At 49.4% G+C, this 13,554-nt stretch overlaps 2 protein-coding genes across 2 annotated transcripts, besides 1 other annotated feature; one reads left to right on the forward strand and one right to left on the reverse strand.

Annotated features, from left to right (window-relative positions):
* Positions 1-351: 351 nt before the first annotated feature.
* Positions 352-1,480, reverse strand: NFIA_087060 (uncharacterized protein; the record flags this gene model as incomplete). Its single annotated transcript, XM_001260646.1, has 3 exons — positions 352-834; positions 910-1,075; positions 1,128-1,480. The coding sequence occupies 3 exons, from the start codon at positions 1,478-1,480 to the stop codon at positions 352-354; spliced, it is 1,002 nt and encodes a 333-aa protein (XP_001260647.1).
* Positions 1,481-8,288: 6,808 nt separating this feature from the next.
* Positions 8,289-8,308: a microsatellite.
* Positions 8,309-10,211: 1,903 nt separating this feature from the next.
* Positions 10,212-13,285, forward strand: cyc8 (putative transcriptional corepressor Cyc8; the record flags this gene model as incomplete). The annotated part of the gene is made up of 8 exons (XM_001260647.1): positions 10,212-10,386; positions 10,472-10,675; positions 10,745-10,827; positions 10,885-11,064; positions 11,120-11,212; positions 11,269-11,425; positions 11,487-11,731; positions 11,807-13,285. 8 exons carry the CDS (start codon positions 10,212-10,214, stop codon positions 13,283-13,285), a joined length of 2,616 nt encoding a protein of 871 aa, XP_001260648.1.
* Between the last annotated feature and the right edge of the window lie 269 nt (positions 13,286-13,554).

Genomic DNA, 13,554 nt, shown 5'->3' on the forward strand with positions numbered 1-13,554 from the left:
GTACAATAGAGTAACAGTCCCCTGATGCCATGGTGTTTTCTGATGGATGCCAACATGATGATCAAGGGTGCTCCTTCACACAGAAAAGAGCACGAAACTCCCGACGCCCTGGTACAATCAGACCTCCAATCTTCTGTATAAGTAGTAGAGGAGAGCGGATATCATGAAGAGGGAAAACGCAGGAAAGGAGAAACAGCTGCCAATTGGCAGGCCAAGTCATTTCACATATCCCAAACATTGGTATCATGCCAAACAGCGAGACGCGTGGATGAAGAATATCGGTCGGACCATCAAAAGACCCGCGCTCAGAGATCATTAGGAGGAAATAACGAGGAATATGAACTCGATAGGTTAGCGAGGCGCCTTTCTGGCTCTGCCCAGCCACAAGTGCCACCATCGACAGACGCCGAGAACCGCGGCACGGCCATCATCCTTGCGCTCGGTGCCGTCGGGATTGCCAAGGATCATAGCAAATACCCAAAAGAAGGCAGCAGTCCAGGCGAGAAGGAGGAATGCGATCGACAGCAAGGAGGACAGCAGAAGGACCATTAATAACCCCCCCACAGAATAACACTCCATTGCTTCAGCACGAGATGAGTGTTCGGTATCATTATATATTGATTCGGTGGACCTTCGCAGGAGGACTAATCGCTCGTGGATGTGCAACTGAGGCACTAGAAGATCGCAGAGCTGCGCACGAAACGACGTCGAGCGAAAATAGGGAACGAAGGAGCAGAGACGAAGGGGAGACACGAGGACGACGAAGATCAGACCGAAGACAGTATATAAGGATGTGCAGAGGGAGAAGATCGGGACAGGAAAGGAGAGTCGAAACTATACAATGGTAGGACCGGTCAGCCTGATCTTACGTCTTTGCGGAAGGGCTGGACGGTTTGGGATGGGGCTTACCAGCATCGATAGCGCATCCTGACTCTCATCCACGAGAGAGTCGTCTTCAGGTATGGCTCTTTTGTGGACGCGGGGAGCGCTGTGAGGATGATGATCGCCGGACATGTATGATGAATGGTCGGTCCAACTGCCACGAATGCGCTCGTCTTTGCGCACAGCTCCGTTGCTATTGATGCAGTCAGTATGAACCTTTCCTCAACGGTCGAGGGGCCACGAACGTCACCGGAGTCACCACTAGTTGCTCAGAGACCGGATAAACAAATCCAACTGGCACCTGATTATAGTTTTCGAGCTTCCGCAATCCCTGGCTGTGCCGATGGTGATCGTCTGAAGTATTGGTCGTATCGGGAGTAGCGTACGAGCCAGAGTCGTGCATAGAACGTAGATCCGAAGGGGCTACATCGGCAACACTCCTCTGGGTCAGAGATTGCCGAGAGGACGACGATTTGGTAGGGAGATGTACCGCAGCTGGAAGTGTGGCAGGGGTCTGTACATCTTGGAGATATGCCGTCACAAGCTGATCATTGTCCTGATAGTAAGCAGGAGAGTGAGACATCTCCGGCTGCCGCATGGCGGGCGAAGAATAGAAGGCAAGGAAAGTATATATGAGAAATTTTGGTGGAGAAAGCCAAACAAGGGCCAACGAGAGATATTTCCACTCAAGTATGCGGCGGAAGGTGCACCAAAGTTGTACAGGAGTGCACACAAGGTAACCAAGACAGGCTCACCGCATGGTGTCAAATGCAAGGGATCCAGAGCTCTCAAAGACACGGACGAAGCACTGATAACATGTATCTAAGGCAGGAAGGAGGGAAAGATGGTGATGAAAGGGGGGAAGTGAGGGGAGACCAGTAGCAAGGGAGGAATGTAAATGGGGAGGGACAATGGGAGGAGCGGAGGATAGGAGAAGAGCCTTATAAGAGCGCCATAAAGACACAAGGGAAGTTACATGAGCGGAAACCCAAGAAACAGGAAGAAATGAAGACTGTCTTGGGGACCCTAGGAGGGGGTGAAAAAAGGCGGCGCTCTGCAGCGGAGAGAATCACTGCGTGAGCCTGCCTTTTTTGCGCCAAGACGCCCAGATGCCGAGACCCTTGGCATGGCCGACGTCAAAGAACAGTCACATTATGATTTGACCAGGAGACTTGAGGAGTCATCCAGCGTGGCTGCGTGGAAGAGACAAGAGCCAAGGAAACCTGAGAGCGAAAGGGGAGGGACTCCCTGTGATGGTGGACAAGGCAAGTCAACGGTTTCCGTCTCATATCATCTTGTAAGGGTCTCATCAGCAGACGAGTTCTTCACTAATAATTCTTCCCCAATGATCTTTGTGTGAAGACCGAGATTTGGCATCTCCAAATTGACAGAGAGATCTGTTTCGTGTTGCACGTACGAAACAAGAGCCGAAGGCCCGCACGGCAGAAGCCAGAGTACCTTTCTTTAGAAGGATTTTCCCTTTTGGGCGGGGGAAGATGCGAAAATGTTGAGACACCGACACCTCCGAAGACGCTAACGGTTTGGTACGGTATCAGGCTTACGACGACCAGAGGACATGCCAAGCTGCCAAGGCACTGCGGGGGCTTTTTGTGGTACCCAAGCGGATATGGTTGGCTAGAAGACCGTAAAAAGAGGGCCATGATCCGCGTTCGGAGGTGCCATCGCTGGCTTGGCAGCATCTCGTATGGTATCGTGCGTACGCCGGATAGCCGGTTAGGATTTCCTGCATTTGGCAGAACTTTAGAAGTAAGGAAGGTGTCGAGGCCGGCCACGATAGAACCTGGTCGATAAATTACTTGTACTGACTCCTGCACTCCGTTGGATCTTATGGGAATACAGATAAACCCATCCAATGACTCGACGTATCTTCTATGATCCTGAAGTTCGTCATTAGAGAACACATTACACAGAGATTAAAGCCGACCTCGGAAAGGAGGTCTCGACATGGAACTTTGCGCCGAGCCAGTCGCCCAGCCCTGCCGAGAGATTGCCGTGAAATACGTATCCATCACTGTCGCCGAAGCAGAACTGGCTGGTGCAACATGCTTTAGTTGTCTGAATATCATTAGGTAAGCGTACTACCTATTGGAGTTGATCTCGTCGATCATACGGATGCACCGCCGAGGTTGCCAGCATATGATCTTCATCACCTAAACATAGAGCTGTTTTCTCGCACAGCTTGTCCGAACTCTGAAGTCTGGACTTGAGCTGCAATCTCTCCGGGGGCTTTGGAACATATCGCTCCATGAAACATCCCATCAGCCACTTCGCGGGATATCGCTCCCAGAACGACCTCGCATTTGACAGTGTTTCATCCGCATGGCATGGCGATTCACCGCAGGCAAAGGGTGGCCTGAGCTCGCCTGAGCTGGCATGGATGTGCATAATCATGTGAAACCCTTTCCTCCTCTTGTCTGGGCACTTTGCGAGTGTTGGGTCGTTACCTTTCACGGCGGCCGACCCATTCTTGGCTTCTCCAATCAATTCGACGCTGAGACAACGGCGATGGTGCCTATCTATTCGGTGTATCAGCTCTCCTTGCTCGAGAGCAAATGCTACCCATTCAGGCTAATAGGACCCCTGCAGGTGGCTGTTTTGCGTGGTTTTTGGCGATATAAAGCCCGACTGGGCTGTAAGTCACCTAGGCACGTCGGAATATGCCGCCTGGATATCCGGAGATACAATCCCGACTTGCCAGGTTTGTATCTAGTCAGCCCTGTGTGAACAGATGGTCAGTATCTATCTTCATATATATATTTTCATATATATGCTATGTTGCTTGGAGCTTCCTTTTTCGCTGGTGTAAATCTCTCAATATTCAGTGGACTCTTGATGCTCCGTGATATCGTCAATTCTTCAAAATCATTAATATATTAGCAATGCATATACTTGTATAAAATCAGCGTTTATTCCCAAGCCGTATGATCCTGTCTGTAAAGAGGCAACGGTCACAGAACCCACACGGAATTCTTGTGGTCAAGGAGCGCAACGACCATACTTCAGCCAGCATAGAAGTTCCTGCGCTAGCCACGTCAGTCCTCAACGACAACTCTTGACGGGAATGATCAGCTTTACTCTGCTATGTGTAGTCGAAATACGTATTCATTACATCCAGAGATCAAGGTAATCTTGAACGAATATATTGGAGATGGCGTATTGAAGAGACAGTGGCACTCTCTGTGAAGTCTCATTATGCAAGGTAGCGTCCCCTTTCGACCAAGTTCAAGAAAGATCACAATATGCCAACACTAGAACTAGGGGATTTAGTTCTACATTGCTGCTTTCTACTTTACCTTTTGCTGATTGAACATACACAGAATCGCAGGCTCAGAGAGGTCACTGTTCTAAGGGATGTCAAGACATCCTGGCTAAGGATGACAGCAACCAACTCAAAGCTTAGACAAAGCACAGCAACTCCTCCAATGACTATTTTGATCATTAATTGTTTGCCTGTCTAACCGACCATGAGCATTGCAAGAGCTATGAAAGGTCGGAGTATAAATCCAACTCCGTGATGCAAGGATTAGCGTCTTATAGGACAGCAGAGGGCACATTAACCATGACCGCAAAGACTTCAGCTGCCACCAGGAGGAAGGACATGGGTTGCTAGTTCCTGTCTAGCAAACCCTGCATTGAGCATTTATGGTATCAGCCAGTATGATGAGTTTGATGGTGCACGTCGTCGCGCATTCAACTCAGCATGAACAAAGAATAGCCCATATGGCTCCTAGCATCCTTTTCACTACAAATTGACGAGCTGTGATAGCAGTCGTCGTCGTGACATATGTAGAGGAAGAGCATCCACACCATACAGTCAGGTGGCTCAGTCTTACCTCGTTTCCGGTGCCATACTGCATCAGCTTCAGGCGTGTGTTTGTTGTTGACCTCTCCCCGTCCTTGAGAAGAGTAATCGTGGCCCTTGACGCCGGAGACAATATCTACAAAGGCCCACGCTACACTGTGAGCTGGCCAATTTTCCAGTCCACCACACTGTTTACTGAGGAACTGGCTTAGTATGGTAGATGCCTCTGGCGGAAGCGGAATTCACATTGGACATTGCTTCAGTAGGTCACCCCAAACAAGTATGAGCGCCGTTGATCTCGGCAATGCTAGATGCACGTCCATTCAATGCACGCTTGGGAGTCGGGGTATGTCAGGGCTGCTGACTTCTGGGCGATCGTCTGATCTATCGGATCGCTCTTCTCAAGGCATGTAAAGCATTGTCTGTGATAAGGCGCATCGCTCCTCAAAGTCCTTTTGTCTCTGCACTGACCACATGGAACTGAATTCGTCCATTAGCATCTCAGCTTGAGTCAAGATATTACCTTTTTATTATCAACTTGGATTTTAGGTATTCAGATAACTGCTTGGTGCCATTCTGAATTCGTCTCATATACCTCTCATGAGATCCGAGGAGTGTAGATAAACCTGTGCGTAGAGGAAAAGCTACTAGTGTTTAAAGGACTGACTGAACTATATACACAGCAAGAAAGCTAGTAAGCGACTATATAATGGATTAGCAAGCTGTAGCTACATAAGCAGAATATACTACATTGAACATACAGCTAAACAAGCTAAAGAAATCATGTCTGACATCACAAAATTCGGCGCACCTGTGTCTCATGACATATGGGGTACAAATGGTTGCAAATAATGATCAAAAACACTTACAGTAAATGCCATTATGCAAGATGTCAGTTGTCTAGACCACCATCTGAATCCGATGCCGCCATGCAAGGTGGTCCCGCAAGGCTCAAGCAGTAAAAGTACGCTTGGCCCATGCGCTATACTAATCGAGTCCACGAACCAAATTATTATTACAAAGGAACTACCTAGTTGCTTCTAATCAGACCCTAGAGGTATCACCTGTGTGTGCTTGGTTACTCCAGAGTTGATAGGCAGAATAGTAATCGAGGGAATGCCGGTCTAGGTGACTGTAGACTATGGCGCTGTGGCACATTGATGGCGCTGTCTAGGCCAGATTCCTTCCGTCCATTGCGCTGGCGGCTATCCAATCAACGAGGAGACTATTAGCCTTAGATTTCCTGATTCTGTGATGTCTGCATGCTGGGAAAGTATCATCTAGAAAGTGGGAAAAAGGAAAAAAAGACCTAGCGAGTTAATCTGCACACTGCATCCTGTCGTGTAACCTGCAGGCTGTAGAACTGGACAGGAATCATATTGACAGCTGGATCTGTCTTTATCCTCTTCCTCCTCTTTCCCCCCTCCATTGTTGGCTTTGCCTTGATCGGCATTATTCGTTAATTGATTTCTTTCAAACTTTATTATCTTGCTGCTACTTACTCCTTGTGTTAAAGTAGTGGCCAAGGTATGCTCAGTACTTGTTGACAATCTAGTAGATAAGGTGATTGACGCAAACGGGCGTCATTATTGTAGATCTTCCTCATCTGCATTATTGCTCTTTGGTGTCCTACTAAGCCATGGAGAAGCTAGGATAGAGCCTTGTCTTCTATAGATTAAAGTAGAATGGAGATGCTAGGACTGTCCTTCCAGGGGTATCATAACATAACTATGTGCAACAGTGCAAGTATCCACATGCCAGCCTATCTTGCACACATTGTTTTTGTTGACGCCTTGATCTGGACGCCATGTTTCAGATCAGACATGTGCTGATCAGGTAGTTACTCCGTACCGAAAAAGTTATGTAAGAGTAGAGCCAGACCATAGGCATAAAATCCCTGTCCACCATGACCTACTTAGTTCCTACGTATCCTTTGACTTTCGAGCGCAGTCTATGGTACTTCTGTGATGATAACTCAAAGTCTGCATCTACCACAATTAAATGTCGTCATGCCAGTCTCAGGGATGAAATATGGAGTTATGGGGCATGGGGAGTGCCCGCAGTGATCATCGTGGTTGTTCCTCGATCCCTTGCTCGTATTATGGCTATATTGCTTTTGGGTAATTCTCCGCCAGCAAGGGCAGCCGCCCGATTTTGTGCGAAGAATTATTGAAAACAACCTGGAACATTCCGTACTTAGTTCGGGCCAAGGCTGTCTTTGAATTGTCGAAAAGGCGGGAGTCTCTATTGGAATATCAAGAATGACTTATCAGCTTCAACCTGACTTCAAAGAAGAAAGAGCGGCCTACTTGTTGCTCTGCGAGTACTGTATTTTGATTGTGGGAGAGCTGACACTTTTATCACTATTGACTAACCATAAACACCCCTGAGGGGTCAAAAGTGTACGTACTTTGGAGAGGGGAGAGCAAAGCCCAAAATGAGTAAATAACGATCGGAGATTGGTGGTAGAGCCAAGTGAGGTATCCTGCATCAAGAAACGGAGGCCCTAGGAAGGCTCCAAGAGAAGCCGGCGACTGATCAGAATTTCGGCCGGGAATGGCTCCACAATCTGGAATGTGTGGACGTAAGTTGATCTAGGAAAGCACATCTGCGGCAAGTGCATCACTGCATCAGGCATGTGGCTGGGGCGCTGTGGCCCTGTGGCCCTGTGGGCTGCTTGGTGGCTGGTGCTGACGGTTCTTCCAGGCAAGCGGTTGCTGTGGAGCTGCAGCAAGCTTGGTGACAATGAATGACGGGAGGGGCAAAAAGGGGAATGGGGATTTGGAAAAACACCGTCTTCGGATGGCCTGGAAAGTATAATAATGAACTAATGGGCTTCAGGAACTGCTTTCCTCGAATAATTTTGGTGAGCTGGAATTACGAAATGGGACACTCGAGCCAAATACTACCCGACTCTACCCCTTCCCTTCATACCTGCAGCTCCCGATGAAAGTTTGCACGCAGATCAGCTTGACAGATGGCAAAGACTGCACTCTTGTTACCTTATGAGTGCTTCTTGTAGAGAAAAAAGAAAGGACGGCCAAACTGGATAATGATAATTATTGATTGTTATTGACCTGAAATATGGCCTGACCGGTGTAGGTTTGTGGGAGACCTAACTCGGGTTGTGAGTTGTGACTCGGCTCAATAGGCTATGGGTAAGGTACTAGCCACTAGGTATGGAAGATGTCTTGGCTGTTGTAGTACAGAGATCTCTGCAACTTGTCAAATACTCTGCGTACCAATCCCCTAGCCTCATAATCATGAGGTGGGGAGGGTTTTTCTTTTCCTTTTCCTTTTTTTTTTTTTTCCCTTTCTCCTTTTCGAATTATTGTTACCGTTAATTGTTTTTATTGATGGAGGGGGCGACGGGGCGGGTGCAAGCCTACTCTGCAACATTGTGCAGGTGGACAGGGAGTGGGGTATTTATTACTACTCCGTAGATACGCCGCATGCCTGACTAGGGCTGCCCGGGAGCTTAGGCTATTGAGCTTATGACCATTCGCCAGTCGATTACGGGGCTCGGGTCCCATCGCCCCCAACAAAGAGCATGGGCGGCTGCGTAATAATGACGCGCTAAGAATTTTTTTTTTTTTTTTTTTTAATTTATTTTAAATCATAAGGAAAAAAATAGTGGCAAACTCAATTAAATTAGTAGTACCACAACTAATTTCATGGCACGGGGAAGAGATAGTGGATCCCTCTCCCATGGTCCACCAGCAGGCCCCCAGCGAGTCACAACCGGGGGTTCGTGCTAGACCTTCCACATCACGGCAGTGCGTCGCTGATTCTAGCGCTTGCAGTCGCCAAATCAGTGACATGCCTTCGAGGTCTGACTCTGGGATTCTGTAACACTCCAAGGCCAATAAATACCCACAAATTCATAAATCAATATGTTAAACATGTAAATTTCTACTTGATGATCACACTTTTCACTCTGCTCATGCTTTTGCCAGCGCTCAAGACGGTCTAGGTCTTTGAGACTACTCCGTACTCATAATGGATTCCCCTCTCAATCGACTGTTTCAGATTCAGAATCGCGCTCAGGGTCAGTCACTATGTAACTTGCTAAGTTGCTGCTAGCCTGCTATTTCTTAGTACAGGGATGGTACGGAGTAGCTTACCCTATTATTAGTTGTGTTACTGGCTGAGCCCCGCTTGCCAACCCGGTACTAGCTACTAAGCCTCCTATCTGTCAAACTGTCTGACGGACAGTCAGACATGCACACAGCAGAAAGGCAGTATGTAGTAGTATTTTGGCGTTTAATTTCCATTCTACAGAGAATGAGACTCATAAGTTCAAGAATAAACGGATTTATTTAGGGATACCTTTGTAAAAAAGCTAAAAAGAATCAGCTCCGCTTTGAGTATCTGGATGCTGTAGGCTTAATCCTTAATAAAGCTTAAGAATGGAGACGCCATTAGTCAAGAACTTAAGTTACTCTGGGTTATCGTCGGGGACTATAAAAAAATATTTATCAGTAACACTTATTCTTTCCTACTATTTATCCTATTTTGTCAATTATTGTGTCCTGGTAAAAATAGGGTGGGAAACTGGCATTGGGACGACTACGCCGTTTTCACCACAAGCCGTCCCAACTTCCGGCGCACGGAAAATATTAACTGTAAATACCCGCAGACACGACTCCAGATTGTCTCCACCGGGCTAGACCGTTCCTGGACGTCAAGCTGCTGTCTTTGGCTTGGCGCCGGACGACCGCCATCTCGTCTTTTCTGTGCTTACTTTGCTGGAGGGCGGGAGTGGTGGCATGTAATTATTGTAATACAAATACGAAAATTACCGCGCTAGTGGTTGTGCAGCTCTCGAGCAGCAGTATGTTCTCTCTTACCACCAGCCCCTCGGCGTTTCCCTCTTTCCTCTCCTCTCAATCTCTCCCTTCTTCTCTTCTCTCTTCTGCTTATTGCTTCCGCCTCTTGCTTGTTTTTCGGCCTTTTTTCCTCTGCGCATCATCCCTTTCCCCACTCACTGACTCTATCCCCTTATCTACTACATCCTGTTTGGTTTCGCACTTCTATTCTCCTTTTCTTCTCGTGCTTCTCCGTTTCGCCGTTGCTGTTCTCGCCTCATTGGCGCCGCTCAGCCGCATCTCAACTCTCCTCGTTGTTGCGGCTGGTAGCGCTCTAGTACGGCAGCTCTCTATCATTGGAGTTTTCTGCCAATCTTCATTTTCTCTTTAAGGAAAGTGACGGGACCTGTTCCTTCAATCGGTCCCATCGTTCAACCGAGAAACTGTCATTTCCTTCATCCGGGTTCCTCAAATCGGGATTCTTCGCACCTGTTGGCGAGATAGTTTTCTAGTCATCTGATAGAGAACACATTTACTTCGCAGATCATCGCAATCGCACCGAAATCGCCAGCTGTGCAACGTTCCAGTAACACGAACATCGATTGCATCATCGTGTCGCAAGGTTTATGGGATAGAAAGTCACAGAAGTGTCTTAGCCTCTTTGTGTTGCGATTTCGGATAGTCTCTTCGCCAGCAGAATGGCTCACACTCAGCCGTCGCCTACTGGGGGCGTAGCTCCTCACCATGGCCATCTTGCAGCCCACCCGCAAGTCAATGGACATATGCCGCTGCAGTCTCAAGGCCAGAAGGGTCCTCCTCTGACTACTGCCCAGAAGATCGCAGCGCTTAATGAACAGGTCTGGCTTCAAATTGGTACGTTACTCGTCATCGTCGCCGTTAGAAGGTGCTTCGCCTCTGTTCCCTGTTTTGCTGACTTGCCGTCTTTGCGCAATTATAGGTAGTCTTACTGAATTGATGGGCGATCTTGATGGTGCCATGAACGCTTATGAGCAAGCGCTTCGCCACAACCAATGGTCAATCCCTGCTATGAACGCCATATCGTGCATCCTCCGGACCAAGGAACAATTTCCGAAGGCGATCGAGTACCTTCAGAACATCCTCAAATTAGACCCGACGAGTGGAGAAACCTGGGGTAGTTTAGGTAATTAGGAGTCCCCTCAAGATATTGGTTTGTTTGCTGTCTCATCACGGTGACTGACAAATCTTGCAGGTCATTGCCATCTAATGATGGATAATCTCCAAGAAGCTTATACTTCTTACCAGCAGGCGTTATATCACCTGCGTGACCCCAAGGTTCGTGTTTCTCCTAAATTCTTTCGCTCTACAAGGCTAACCGCAGTGTTCCGACAGGAACCCAAACTCTGGTACGGAATTGGTATCTTATATGATCGCTATGGCTCCCTTGACCATGCCGAGGAGGCTTTCTCTCAAGTCATGCGGATGGCTCCCGACTTTGAGAAGGCCAATGAAATCTACTTCAGGCTCGGCATCATATACAAACAACAACAAAAGTTCAACCAGAGCTTAGAGGTACGTTCATCGGTCTCTTCTCTATATGTAGCCTCTTTGCTTACCGCAATTACAGTGCTTCAAATACATTGTCAGCGACCCCCCTCGTCCTCTTACAGAGGAAGATATCTGGTTCCAGATTGGCCACGTCCATGAGCAACAGAAGGACGTAAGTTGTCTCGCATTCTCATTTGGCTGCTCATATATAGGCTGACAACATTACAGTTTGAGTCCGCTCAGGCAGCCTATAGGAGGGTCCTAGACCGTGATCCTAACCATGCAAAAGTACTTCAACAACTTGGTTGGCTTTACCATCAGCAAAGCAACAGCTATGCTAGTCAAGAAAAGGCCATTGAATACCTTGAAAAATCAGTTAGTGCAGGTAAGCTGTCAGCTCATGTCCTCGACCCTGAGCAAGCGCTAACAAGCCTTGCCTTTCTTAGACAACAGCGACGCACAAAGCTGGTACCTTCTTGGTCGTTGCTACATGTCGCAAGCCAAGTATCCCAAGGCGTACGAAGCATATCAACAGGCTGTTTACCGTGATGGACGCAATCCGACTTTCTGGTGTTCGATTGGTGTTTTGTACTATCAGATCAACCAGTATCGCGATGCATTGGACGCTTACTCTCGTGCAATCCGCCTGAATCCTTACATCTCGGAGGTGTGGTACGATCTGGGAACTCTGGTATGTCAAGTTGCGGGGCGTTTGTTTGGGGAAAAACGCGCGAGAGATTGAAGTCGCTGACCACCGCTCTTGCAGTATGAATCCTGCAACAACCAGATTGCGGATGCTCTTGACGCTTATGGTCGCGCCGCCGATCTTGATCCTACGAATGTTCACATCAAGGCTCGTTTGCAACTGCTGCAAAGCCAGCTCTCAGGCTCCAACCAAAACAGCGCTCCTGCGCCCGCTCCTCAACCTCAGGACGTTCATCCACAGGCTTACCAGGCTCCTGGTGTGGGCGCTCCTCCAGCTCCACAGTGGGGAGCGCCAGCTCCAACTGGAGGCCCGCCTCCCCAGCCTCCCGCTCCTCCAAGGCAGATCGCCGACTGGAATCGCGGCATCAACGAAGTACAATCTCAAAATCAGGCGCAGCCCCAGCCAGCCAACGGTTTCGATCACCGCGACCAAGTCCGGGGACCGGTCGCTCTTCAGCAACCAAGCCCACGACAAGAGCCGGGTAGGGCATTCCCTGATGGTGTGCGTGCTCCAGCAGCTCGTTCTCCAAAGACCACGGTTGCGGGCCCTGGTGCATTTGCACCTGCGCACGCATTGCCCCAACTGCCCAACCCACCACCGCCGCCACATGATCGAGCTCCCGCCGGTACTACTCCTTTCGGCTCTGCTACTCGCGGACCCTTGCCACCCGCTCCTACTTCTGCTGCACCCCCCACAGGCCCAACTGGGCCTAACGGTGCCCCTGCTTCTGCTGGACCTCTGCCACCATACCCTCGCCCATTCACCCCGCCGACAGAGATCCGGCCCATTCGCGAGGAGAGACCATCATCACCCGGTTCTACCTACCCTCATCAGCAGTATCGTCATGGCCCGAGCGTGCCAATTCAGGGGGCTAGTAGCACTGGCATCGCAGGTGGTGCCCCTGCTCCAGCTTCTGCGATCACTGCTGCCGAAGCCGCTGCACGAGAACGTGAAGATCGCCCAACCTCGGCAATGAAGCGGGGTCGGGAATGGGAAGGGGAGTCGGGCCCTTCAAAGAAGGTTGCCAATGAGGAAACCCGTGTCCGCTTGGATGATCAAGTTGCTCGCCGCGTAACCCCTCCGAACCGCATGCCGTCGCCTGGCGAGATGCAGCGTCGTGGTTCCTCGGAGGCGCGACGCGAGGACCAGCGCCGCGTGAACGAGAGCTACCACCCATCAGAGGCTGCTCACCATCCCCCAACCCTCCCATCCATTCAGCACATGCCTCAACACGCGACCGGTTCGAGCCTTCCTCCCATGAACGAGGGCCCTGCCCCGGCTTCCAACGGGCCTCAGGCAGGTGCTCCATCAGCCCAGGTGCAGGTGAAGGAAGAATCGGCTCGCAATGAGCAAGTTCCAGCCCATGAGCCTGCTGCGCGTAAGATGGACGTCGATGAGAACTACGACGATGATGGAGATGACGAGAAGAGAATTAGCACTGCCGCTAAGGGCAGTCCTACTGCCGGTAGCAACAGCAGCAACGGGGTGCTGAGCAGTGGCGCCCAAACTTCCCAGTCGAAACAGGAGTCTGCAGCCTAAGCACATGATCCTCTCTCGTCCACGTAGCTCATCTGAGATTGCAGGGTGGCGCTGTACAAGCGAACATGTCTCCGAAGATGTCTATTATGAACATTCTTTCGTACCTTCGTTTACCCTTCAAAATTCCCCTTTCCTTTCTTCTTTATGGTACTCCTTTCCGGTGGCATTCACGCTAGCTGTTACTTACGCATTCAAGTCTGTACTCTATGAAAGCTATCGGTGTCGTAGTCATGAAGGAACTATTACTTGTTTACGTCCTCTCTTGTACC

The sequence above is a fragment of the Aspergillus fischeri genome, genomic scaffold, assembly GCF_000149645.3.
Source record: "Aspergillus fischeri NRRL 181 1099437636264 genomic scaffold, whole genome shotgun sequence".
Classification (NCBI taxonomy): domain Eukaryota; kingdom Fungi; phylum Ascomycota; class Eurotiomycetes; order Eurotiales; family Aspergillaceae; genus Aspergillus; species Aspergillus fischeri.